The sequence below is a fragment of the Corvus hawaiiensis genome, chromosome 31 (assembly GCF_020740725.1).
Source record: "Corvus hawaiiensis isolate bCorHaw1 chromosome 31, bCorHaw1.pri.cur, whole genome shotgun sequence".
Lineage (NCBI taxonomy): Eukaryota > Metazoa > Chordata > Aves > Passeriformes > Corvidae > Corvus > Corvus hawaiiensis.
In genome coordinates, this window is record NC_063243.1 from 2,577,041 (window position 1) to 2,589,144 (window position 12,104).

Sequence of the window (12,104 nt, forward strand, 5' to 3'; positions counted from 1 at the left end):
GCGAGATGGACACGCTTGGGGGCATTGGGAGAGACAGGGAGGGATATTTTGACATTGACAGAGATTGGCAATGGACTGGGAGGGACTAGGGAGGCACTGGGAGGGCGCTGGGACAGAGGCTGGAGGTCTGGGAGTGAACTGAGAAGGACCGGAATGGACTGGGAATGGCCTGACAGGGCGTAGGAGCGACTGGGAGGGACTGTGCCGACACTGGGAGGGACTGGGAATGAAGTGCAAGGCACTGAGGCCGAGTCCAGCGAGGAGCATTTGGTGCTGTGGGTCTGCCTGGCAACTGATGAGTCATCAGGGAGGCGAGCTCTGATTGGATGAAGTGCATCAGCTCCATGCATGACCGAGATGGATACACGGGGGCGGGATGGACTGGGACAGCGACGGGAGTCACTTGGTGGGGGCGGGAGGCCCTGGGAATGGGCACAAGGAGCGCTTATGGCTCTGGGGTGATTCCCAGGGAGGTTTTTAAAGACTCCAGGGTCATTTCCAGGGCAGGGCCCCAGAGGACACGCTCTGCCCCATGCTTGCCTCTGCAGCCCACGCTGAATGGGCTGAACACCTGGTAGTTGTGCCGGCAGAACATATCCACCTGAGCCTGTCTGTTCTCCATCCATTCCTGGTCGCTGTTCCAGCGCCTGGCACACATCGCTGACAAAAAGTGAGGAGTCAAAGTGCAGGAGCTGCTCCCGGTTGTAGATGTGCCTCTCCACGAACCTCACCCCATCGGCGCCGTTAATGAAGTGACCTGGCCTTTCCCACATACTGTGACACCCCTGTGTGTGCAGGACACACGTCGTGGGGTGCTCCCCCAGCAATCCCCAGCACCCCGCAGCAAGCCCAGAGCTCTAGGGGCCACCCTGGATCTCCACTCCTCACCCCCTGTGCCCCAGGGCCACCATGGGACCCTCATGCCTGCACTCCCACTTTCTCTTTTCCACCCTTCTCTCCATTTCCCCTTTCACATCGCTCCCCCCACCTCCATCGCCAGCCTCTCCCCAGATCAGTTTTGGGGTTCCATTCCTCCCTTTTCACCCTTTCCTACTCCTTTCCCACAATCCCCCCAATCCCCATCGCCCTCCCACTCAGTTTTGGGGTCCCACCCTCCCCTTTTCCCCACTTTCCCACCCTCTGCCAACCTTTTCTCACATTCCACCATTCCTCAGACCCTCCCTCTGTTCCTTTGGCGGGTCTCCTCCCACTCACTTTGGGGATCTCACACCCCCTTTTCCCCTTCTCCCCCCCTTTCCCATCGCGTCCCACCCCCCCCTCCCCCCCGCTCACCCGAGAGCTCCGTGCCCGTAGCCAGGGGGGCTCCCAGCACCACCAGTGCCACCAGCACGGCCCCAGCTGCTGCCACTCGCCCCATGGCCAGCGCTGGGCAGGTGCCGCCAGCCCCAAAGCAGCCGCGCTGCACTGGGAGCTCCAGTCTGGACCAGTGCGGGGTCAGCAGCGCTGCCCGCTCTGATTGGCTGAGGGCATTTTGGGGACCCTTTTTCCAGCGATTCAGCTCAGCAACTGATGAGTCATAAACTCCTAGCGCTCTGATTGGCTGCAGCGCGTCCCGGCTGGTTTTTGATTGGCTGAGGGGCTTTCGGGATGCTTTTTGGGGGGTCCTTGGGGTGCGGGGCAGGTGGGAGCTCAGTTGTGCCCAGAAATGTGTTCCCAGGGATGCAGGATCTCAGGGGTGTCCATGGTCTGGGGTGACGCTGGCCTGGTGCCAGGCACCCACCAAAGCCACTCTGTCCCTGCCCCCCGCAGCCGCACAGGGGAGAAAAAATGGAACCAAGGGTTCCCAGGTGGGGATAAGGACCGGAAGAGATCCCTCATCCAACACCGGCACTGGCACAACAGGCTCTAATTAGAGACATTAATTGAATTGATGACACTGACAAAATAACAGCAAGGAGAATGAGAAGGAAAAGAAGACCCTTAAAAGTACCCTCCCCACCTCTCCCTTCTTCCCAGGGGCTGCAGGGGGATCTCTGCTTCCCCGGAGTTCAGTGCATCTGACACTTCCATCTTTGGAGCTGCCAGGGATTGGCTCTGCCAGACACAGAGGAAGTTTTCAGAACCTTCTCCCAGAACCCACCCTGTTACCAAAACCAGGCTATGAAATCCCGGAAGAGCCCAAAAAATGGGGTCCCAGATATCCACGAGCTCAGGAGCATCCCAATATGGGGATTGAGATTTCCAGGGACTCGGGTGTGCCCAAAAAACAGGCCCCAGCTGAGGGCATTCTCTAGTTTAGCACTGCCCAAGGGCTGGGACTGCAGCAAGGGGGGGGACACCTGTGGAGAAAGTGAATGGCTGAGTGAACAGGGACATGTATACGTGCACAATCCAAGCTATATTAGTGAACTGTCCTTGACTAGGGAAAAAAGAGAAGAGCAATGCTGATATGGCAAGCCAACAGGATGTTGTGGAGGGGGATGCTGACCATTGAAAGAGAAAGACTTATGTTAGTTAGTCACGTGCATATTAATCTGTAACCAATCGCTTGCTATTAAAGGCCACGTGAACAGTAGCTGTAATCCAATAGTATGGAGCTTGCTTACGCGTGCTTGGAGAATTAGGGTATAACTGTGGGTCTGCCAATAGAATAAACGGAGTTCCATCATATCTCTATGAGAAGCGTGGTTCATCCTGGCAGATCTCTGGCTATTTCTGGTGCCCGACCAGGGACCGTTCCTCAGAGGAAGATACGCTCGCTGATCACCGAAAGAAGGGTGACGACGACGAGCAACAGAGATACTGCGGGCTGAGAGTGTTGACCGCGAGTCAAAGGACGTCAGTCAGGCTGGTAAGAAGGGTCGCTACCTTCCCTCCGTGATACCCTGCTAGCATGGATTTAGAGTTTGTGGCAGCACAGAAATTACTCCTCAGTATCCTCGCTAAGCGAGGGGAAGAGGTCAAGGAAAAGGATCTAAATAAGCTCGTTTTATGGGCGCGGGAGCATGGACATTTGCGAGTCCTCCCCCTCCTCTTCGATGCAGCCGAGTGGAGGGAGTAGGGGATCACCTGTGGGACTGTACTATCCAGGGAAAAGGGAAAGAAATGACAAACTTAGGGCCCACCTGGAGAACTGTTACAAATGCCTTGAAAAATATGCAAGCCAAATCGAAAGTAGCTGCGGCTGCGGTGGAGGCAATTGCAACACCAGCTGGGGTTGTCGCTCCTGTCTGAACTACACAGCGCGGGGGGCTGAGTGGCCTGTTTAAAAGCCCGAACGTGATAAAAGGGCAGAAAGCAGAGAAGCACTTTGAGACTGTCAGTGAGCTCCTGCGGGAGCAGGAGAAAGAGCTCTTGCAATCAAAGCCAAAAGAGGAAGTTACCACCACCACACCTCAGAGCAAACTGCAGGCAAATGCAGAAGTTAGAGTCAACCAGTCAATGGGCAGAGCAACGGGCGGTCCTTCTTGTCAGCAGCACCTCTACCCTGCTTGCCTGCCCCCTCCACCTCCACTGCCAGCAGAGATTCATCCCGGACCACAGACTGCTTCTCTGCCACAGACTGTTTCCCTGCCAGAGCCACAGACTGTTCCTCTGCCAGATGATGACATACCAATGACAGAGGCGACAAATGAGCTACCTGCTCATCCCCCAGGATCTTGTGTGAACCCACAAGCATTGCAAAGATGGGCTCATCAAGTAGAAGAGGCAATGCATCAAATGAAGCAACATTTTGATTGTGCTCTGTCTTCTATAGAAGAAAAGCTCCATCAGAAGCACAAGCCACAACAGGGTCCCACTGAGTCCCGAAAGGGTGTGGCCCAGACAGCCCTGCAGCTACAGGAATGGGCTCAAGTAGAGCCCTCCGCTCCACCTCCTGACTTTGATAACACACCACCTCCACCCTATGTCACGGGCGCTCCCACTACTTCTCGATTGGGACAGAGGTGGTCTGGAATTATAAAAGATGCTATCTTGGAGGGAGACTGGGAAGCGGCAGGGCAAATTGCGTGCCCCATCATATTCCAGAATGGTGAACGACGATATGAGCAGCATTGCTGGAAAATTTTACAACAAGCCAAGAAGTCTGTAACAGATCATGGAATAAAATCTGAGGCCGTCCGCATGGCCTTGGATTGGATTTTTACAGCAGATACCAACTCTCCTATAGACAGCACTAACCTGGCAAGGCTTCTGTTGACACCTTCCCAGTTCTTTCACTGGGAGCAAGAGTGGAAAGGACTAGCACAGATGGAGGGCAATCGTCCACAACAGCAGAATGAAACTCTATACGGTATTAACCCAGACATGTTGACCGGGTCTGGAGTATATGGACATTTACAAGTGCAGCTTCAATACCCGCTGCCCGTGCATCATCTGTTAGTGCAGCTTGCCCGCCAAGCCTTCAATGCAGTACCTGATTCCCGGCCTCAACCCAGCTTCGCCACCATCCAACAAGGTCATTCCAAAGGATACTTGCATTTCATCGACAGGCTTTGGCAAGCTCTGGCCAGCCAATCAGACATGACAGAGGACGCAAAGCAGAGTATGTTTAAGTTGTTGGCATTTGAAGGAGCCAATCCAAATACGAAACGTGTCCTCGCCACCCTTCCAAAGGGCGCGGAAGTAAGTGATATGCTCAAGCTAGCCAATCAAGCAGTACAGCAACAAGAAGGACAAGTTATGGCCAGTATGGTAGCAGAGGCCGTAAAACCTGCTACGAAGCTCCTGGCCACTGCAGTTACAAAGATGGGCATTAAATCACAAGGAGAAGAGTCAGGAACTTGCTTTCGCTGTGGCCGAAAGGGACATTTTTGTTGCATTTGCAAGGTGGCTGTGTGGTGCGACCAATGCTAAAAGGATACCCATTCCACAACAGTACGCAAGAGGTCAAAAAATGGGAAATCCAGTGCGAGGCCTTACCATGCTCCGACACAAGTAGTCGGCCAGGCATCAGCGTCCAAGACCTTCCCCCCCTCCCCTGCCACGGGAAGCCTGGGAGTCAATTTGGCAGCAGCAGTGAATATCACCTTAAAGGACAGCACTGTCCACAAAATTCCCATGGGTGTTTTTGGTCCCGTGGTAGAAGTGGACAGTTCATTTGGAGCATTGCTATTAGGGAGATCATCGACAGGACTTGCTGGACTAATAGTCTTACCAGGGGTCATTGATGCTGATTACACTGGAGAAATTATGATTTGCGCTTATACCTTGTTTCCCCCTCTTACCATCAAAGCGGGACAACGGATTGCTCAGCTTGTGTTTATAGACAAGCCCACAGGATAAGAAATTCATACTCGTCCTTATCGCAAAGTCCGTGGCTTTGGGTCCACTGGAAAAACAGTGGTCAATCTTGTACAGCAAATGAAAGTTCAGCCCATGGTTACTATTACCATGTTAAATGACACTGAGGCGCATCAAATTACTGCAATGATGGATACAGGCGCTGATGTTACAATCATCAGCAGAGACAAGTGGCCTCGATGGTGGTCTCTGTGCCCTGCAATTGATGCAGTACAAGGCGTAGGGGGAGGAACCATCCCCATGCGCAGTTTGCAAGCAATAAAGATGAAGTTGCCGGAAGGGCAAGAAATTACTCTTTGCCCATATGTCATGACCCTTCCAGGGGGCTTGGGAGGTCTCATCGGATGAGACATCCTCAGCCAGATAGGGCCACATTAAATGTGTCAACACCTTTTTAGGTGTGGGCACTGTAGATCAGCCACCTACTCCAAGAATTCCATGGAAAACTGATAAATGTGTATGGGTAGAGCAGTGGCCTTTAAAGAGCGGCTCCAGATTGCTAAGCACCTGATACATGAACAATTGCAAGCAGGCCACATAAAGCCCTCCATCAGTCCATGGAATACACCCATCTTTGTAATTCCCAAAAAATCTGGAAAATGGCGCCTTTTGCATGATCTACGAGCAGTAAATGAACAAATGTGGCCTATGGGTGCCCTCCAACCTGGCATGCAATCTCCTACTATGTTGCCTCGAAACTGGGAAATTTTGGTTATTGATCTTAAGGACTGTTTTTTCACTATTCCCTTACAATCCGAAGATACTGTGCGCTTTGCTTTCACAGTGCCCTCTGTCAATAAAAGCGCCCCAACAGAAAGATATGAATGGATCGTCCTGCCTCAAGGCATGAAAAACTCTCCCACTATGTGCCAGTTATACGTGCATTGGGCATTGGAACCAGTTCGAGAGCACTTTTCTGCCACCATCATCTACCATTATATGGACGATATTCTGTTTTGTCGGCAACGACCTTTAGTGATGAAGATGTTTCTTACATCACTCGATTGCTACAGAACAGAGATCTTATAGTGGCACCAGAAAAAGTGCAATGATCAAGCCCCTGGAAGTATTTGGGATGGGTGCTTACCTCTAGCTCTGTACGCCCTCAAAAAGTGACTCTTGCCAGTGATGTCACCAGCCTACACAATGCTCAGACTTTAATTGGTGACTTACAATGGGTCCGCAACATAACAGGGCTCCGGAATGATGAAATAGCTCCACTAATGCCCCTATTACGCGGTACCTCTCCTCAATGCCCTGTCCAGCTTAGCGACGACCAGCGCCGCTGTTTGCAGCATCTTGGGAACAAGATTACAGGTGCCTTTGCTGATCGCTGCTTTCCAGACGAACCCATAGGGGTGCTTGTATTTAACCAAGAGGCTTCCCCTTTTGCAATGCTCTGTCAATGGCCAGCCTGGCAAGAAGAAAAGGGGGCAAACGACCGTGTTGATAACACAATCTGTAGTGGCAGGCTGCAACGACAACAACAACAAACACAAGCACCCGACAAAGCGACAACAAAGCAACCGAAAACTCCAGATGACAAATTTGCTCTATTGGAATGGGTGTTTATGTTGCACACGCCTCCAATGAGCATTTGGGCCAGAACAGTGGCAATTGCCCACTTGATTCGCAAAGCCAGGACTAGGACTCTTGAAATTGGTGCTATGGAACCTGCATTCATAGCTTTACCTCTGAAAGCAGAGTTGAAAGAATGGATGTTACAACACTCTGAATGGATGTTACAACACTCTGAACCGCTACAAGTGGCGTTACTGGCCTACCCCGGAGATGTTATTGATCGGTACCCAAAGGATGCACGACTCCAAATGTTAGGAAAACAACTGTGGCTTGAGACTGCAAAGGTGTCCAAGTGTCCTGTAGAGGGACATACGGTATTTACTGATGCAGGCAAAGTAGAAAAGCTGCCTGCACGTGGCTAGAGGGGACCCCATGGAAACATCACCCGCTGTATGGAACTGATCAGGACTCGTTACAGACACTTGAATTAGCTGCAGTAGCATGGGCACTAATACAGTGGAGAACAGAACCATTGACTGTAGTATCTGATTCACTATACGTGGTGGGTGTAGTGATGAGAATTGAGGACGCTTTGATTAAGCCACCCATCAACCCACGACTCAGTTGTTCTTTAAAGTGCGGCAAGCGATCCATGATCGGACTGAGCCATGCAGCATACTGCACATCAGAAGTCACCTCTCTGACTGAGGATTAGGTGAAGGCAATACCTGAGCCGATGCCTTGGTTAGCCCGCTATTGAAGGCACCTCAGGACTCTTTTGCAGCAGCCCATAACAGTCATGCTATGTTCCACCAATCCGCAAAGGCCTTGCAAAGACAGTTCCGCATTACCAACACTGATGTATACGGGATTGTGAGGGCCTGCCCACAGTGCAGCCAGCACGGCTCAAGTTTAGGCTTTGGAGTAAACCCAAGAGGGCTGCAGGCATGTGAACTGTGGCAAATGGATGTCACACATGTACCTGAATTTGGGCGTTTAAAATACATGCATGTCACTGTAGATACCTTTTCTAAAATGATATGGGCTACTGCACAGGCAGGAGAGAAGGCAATCCATGTGATTTGCCACCTAACTGCATGTTTTACCATCATGGGTGTAGCAGACTCCTTAAAAACTGATCATGGGCCTGCTTACGTGGGGGGTCGAGTGCAGAAGTTTTTACAGCTATGGGGTGTTAAGCATAGTACCGGCATTCCTCATGTGTCTACAGGACAGGCTATTGTAGAACGGGCCCATCGGACAATCAAGGAGTATTTAGCTAAACAGAAGGGTACTGAGCAAACAGATCCTGTAATTAGGCTGCAACAGGTACTGTTCACTCTAAATTTTTTTAGTTTGGCAGGAGATGCCGAACAGCTCCCCGTAGTCACACATAACAGCCATATTATGTTACAAGCCACCCCAGGGGTACAAATTTGTTATAAAGACCCACGGACGGGACAATGGGGGGGGGCAGCTCCATTGTTATTTAACGGTCGAGGTTATAGCTGTGTTTCTACAGATAACCAGACCAATATGGGTTCCTAGCAGATGGACCAAGCCTGCTCCCAGTCCCGCTGTCGACAAAAGTGGCTTCAGCGAGTGTGTGACCAACTGAGCCAGGACGTACAGCAGATGTTCCCAACCTTTGGGAAGTGAACCCTTGCTTGGTGGCCAACGACCTCACATTTGGACGACCACTCGGAGTCTGGGAACAGTCACCGAGTGTGCATGCTAATCGCCACAGAAATTGTTTATGCTGGTATAATAGCTTGTGCTTGCGCTTGTGCTGTAGGGGCTGTGGGGAAGAGCTTACTAGGGGAATTTGGAATGTAGACGAGCGAGGTAGTTTATGCCGAGAATGTTATCAAGTGCCTGAGACAAGACGTTTTAGGCAGTGTGCGTCTATCGTGCTCAGAATTCCACCACAACAGATAAGAGTTAGCTCATTCAGGGATCCACATGAGTTTTTACTAAGCTTGGAAGTGTGGGCAGGGAAGGAAGCCATCAGACGTCTGCAAGTGAGTAGAAAGACCACTGTAACCCAGGCATGGTGCCCTACATGTGGCTCCTCCTCTCAAGTACTTTCACCCTGAGTAAAGCTGTGATAACTTCAGTGTCAGAAAGAGAAAATGTGTGGGTAACATGGGCTCACCAGGCGAACCAGACAGACTTCTGTCTGGCCATGGGGTCGGCAGCAGATCCATTTCGCACATGTCTAATTGGCGTGCCATGGATCTCACTCGAGGACACGTTTCAAAAATGGGTGACAGATATAGGGAAAATCAATGAGGAAGTGGAGCAACAAATGCAAAACAAACTGGGGCGAGTGCTTAGGTTGTTGGTCTAGTTATCGGCACTCCTTGCAGCAAACCCGTATTATTGCCAATTTAACAAAAAATGCAACCTTGCCTCTTCAAGAGCTACAGCTTTATGGGTCCCTCTTTCCCAGTATGCTTGTTAATGTAACACCATGGACCAACTGTTCCAATGTGGTGCCTCCAATGCAATATGCCAACAGGTCTGGGGTTTTCTTCTTTGGAGATCCTTGGAAGGACTATCAGGCATGACAGGGCATGGCCTCCTTTCCATGGAAACAGAACGTATCAGGACACTCCATCGGAGGCTGGAACATGCCGGCCACGTTGGGAGGAGCTGAGTCTATTGACACAATGGGAGGAAAGGTTTTACCTCCTGGAATGTTTTTGATATGCGGAGATAGAGCATGGAATGGGATTCCGCATAGTCCAATTGGGGGTCCTTGCTACCTGGGAAAGCTAACTATGTTTGCCCCTTCTATACGAGCATGGAAGAACATTACGGCATCAGAAAGTTGGAAAAATAGGATGTGAAATAGATACCAGCGTAGTGTTTCCACGTTTGATAAAGATTGTAATGATAAGGTAAACATTATGAGTTTGAGTGCATTTATACCATTGGCTATTTTTAACCCAGGGGGTGCTGCAGCTCATGGCTATAGCAGTCTGAAAAAGTTGGCCTGTTGGTCAGAAAAGGAATTTAATAGGACTTCCCATATATTAAATGAGCTTTTAACTGATGTAGATAGCATTAGGCATGCTGTACTACAAAATCGAGCTGTGATTGATTTTTTATTGCTAGCTCATGGCCATGGTTGCAAAGAGTTTGAAGGTATGTGTTGTATGAACCTGTCAGACCATTCCCAGAATATCCATCAACAGCTCTCAGAACTGCAAGATGCTTTTCAAAAGATACAGATCCATACAGACAGCTTCTCTTGAGTGGCTGTCCTTGCTTGGTCTGACAGGGTGGTTAGGAAACCTGGTTCAAGAAGGTTTACGTCTGCTAGCTACACTATTAATTGTGGCAATAATAATTTGTTGTTGTTTGGGGTGCATACGGAAAGCTTTAGAGAAAGTTGTTAATTGGGCTTGGCTTGTGCAAGAAGAAAAAGGGGAAATTGTAGAGAAATGGCTGAGTGAACAGGGACATGTATACGTGCACAATCCAAGCTATGTTAGTGAACTGTCCTTGACTAGGGAAAAAAGAGAAGAGCAATGCTGATGTGGCAAGCCAACAGGATGTTGGGGAGGGGGATGCTGACCATTGAAAGACTTATGTTAGTTAGTCACGTGCATATTAATCTGTAACCAATCGCTTGCTATTAAAGGCCACGTGAACAGTAGCTGTAATCCAATAGTATGGAGCTTGCTTACGCGTGCTTGAGGAATTGGAGTATAACTGTGGGTCTGCCAATAGAATAAACGGAGTTCCATCATATCTCTGTGAGAAGCGTGGTTCATTCTGGCAGATCTCTGGCTATTGACACTTTCCTCCAGAGGGGATGTCGCGCAAACGGGGGACCCCCACAAGCCCCTCGCAACCCCCAGGGCTGGGCTGGCCCTGCCTGGATGCCCAGAGCCACCAAAACCGCTCTGTCCCTACCCTCTGCTACTGCACAAGGAGAGGAAATACAAGAAAAGGCCCAGGAGTTGAGAGAAAGATTGGGAGAGATCCCGCCCCGAGCACCGGCACGGGCACAACAGACCCAGCCTGGGCACAGGGAGGGAATTTATTACCAAGCAAATCCCAGCAGCACAAGGAGAAGGCAAAGAAATCTCTCCAACCCAGCGGGGATCACCCGGAACGGGGGTCACCAGGGCTCTGCCCAACGGGGGTCACTGGGGATTATCCAAAGGGGATATCTTGGTTTGAAAGATGGGTGTCTATCAAGGAAGGCAGGAACCTCCCTCAAAATGGAAAATGCAGCCCCCTTCCCTCCGAGTTATTATAATTTTGAAATCAAGGGGCTTTTAGGCAAAGATGAGGAAAATAGGAATAACAGTTCTTTACTATTATATATCGGTATGTGTATAGCCAGTCAAACAAACAGCAATAACTCTGGCAGTAACAGCAAACAATCACAAACCCAGTGCCAGCCTTCTCGGCTGTCAGGCCCTTTCCCCTCGGGTGCAGTTCCGCTCGCAGCCGGCAGGGGCGCTGGCGGCTCCCGGTGAGCAGGGCAGGTGCGATGGTTCCCCCGCGGCTGCAGGGGGCGCTCCGGAGCGAGCTCGGGGAGCACGCGGCACTGGCGGCCTGGGATCCCGGGAAGGGATGGAACAAAGGCTTCACAAACCCCTGGGCAGCCGATCCCAGTGTCTGGCCAGACCCTTGGAGAACAGCAGGCTGGAGCGGCAGGGATGAGCAGAAATCCTGGGTGGCAGACGCGATGTATCGAATTCCCGAGCTGCGGTGGGAACCCCCCGGAGGTCTCCGTAGGCAGGGCGTGCGGGGCCTACAGAGTAGCGAAGGCTCAAAGGAACGGTGGGGGCAGGGCGGCCGCAGCCCGGCTCCCAGCAGGGCAGGGAAAGGTGGGCTTGGGAATCTGGGGTTTTCCCTGAGGCACCCGAGCAGATGGTGAAAAGGTCCCTTTTTTAGTGAGGTGGGGTATTAGGGTCCCAGTGCAACAGCTGCTCCAGTGAGCAAGCTCCACTCACGGTAGAAGGAAGGCAGCCGAAAGCAGAAACTTGCAGCGGCAACAAACTCTCCATGACGACAACAGCCCTCCTCTCCCTCCCAACGCTGGGAGAACACGAGAGCTATGGGCTTTACCCAACCTCTTTTTCCCAGTTCAAATCTCGTGGCGTCCCCCACCCTACATGAGAAAACTCCAGGTGAAAGAGAGAAGCCAGCTGGACCCCTCCTCCTGTGGCCAGGTTTTTGGTCTCCCTTAAGTACTTAGTAATTTGCCCCCCTGGCAACACGTATGGGGAAAATTATTTCAGAGAAAAAGAAAACAGAAAGAGAACTCCTAAAACCCCAACGGGGGTCACTGGGGA

At 51.1% G+C, this 12,104-nt stretch overlaps 1 protein-coding gene and 1 long non-coding RNA gene across 2 annotated transcripts; one reads left to right on the forward strand and one right to left on the reverse strand.

The window, feature by feature from the left end:
* Window positions 1-358: 358 nt before the first annotated feature.
* LOC125318818 (H-2 class II histocompatibility antigen, I-E beta chain-like) lies at window positions 359-1,378 on the reverse strand. The gene is given in 4 exon segments (XM_048289750.1): window positions 359-668; window positions 670-756; window positions 758-785; window positions 1,294-1,378. Coding segments are annotated over 4 exon segments (423 nt in total). The 3' UTR covers window positions 359-445.
* A 1,350-nt stretch (window positions 1,379-2,728) lies between these two features.
* LOC125318831 lies at window positions 2,729-10,305 on the forward strand. Its single transcript, XR_007200501.1, has 2 exons — window positions 2,729-2,812; window positions 8,309-10,305. It is a non-coding gene; the product is annotated as an uncharacterized LOC125318831 (long non-coding RNA).
* The last annotated feature ends 1,799 nt before the right edge of the window (window positions 10,306-12,104 follow it).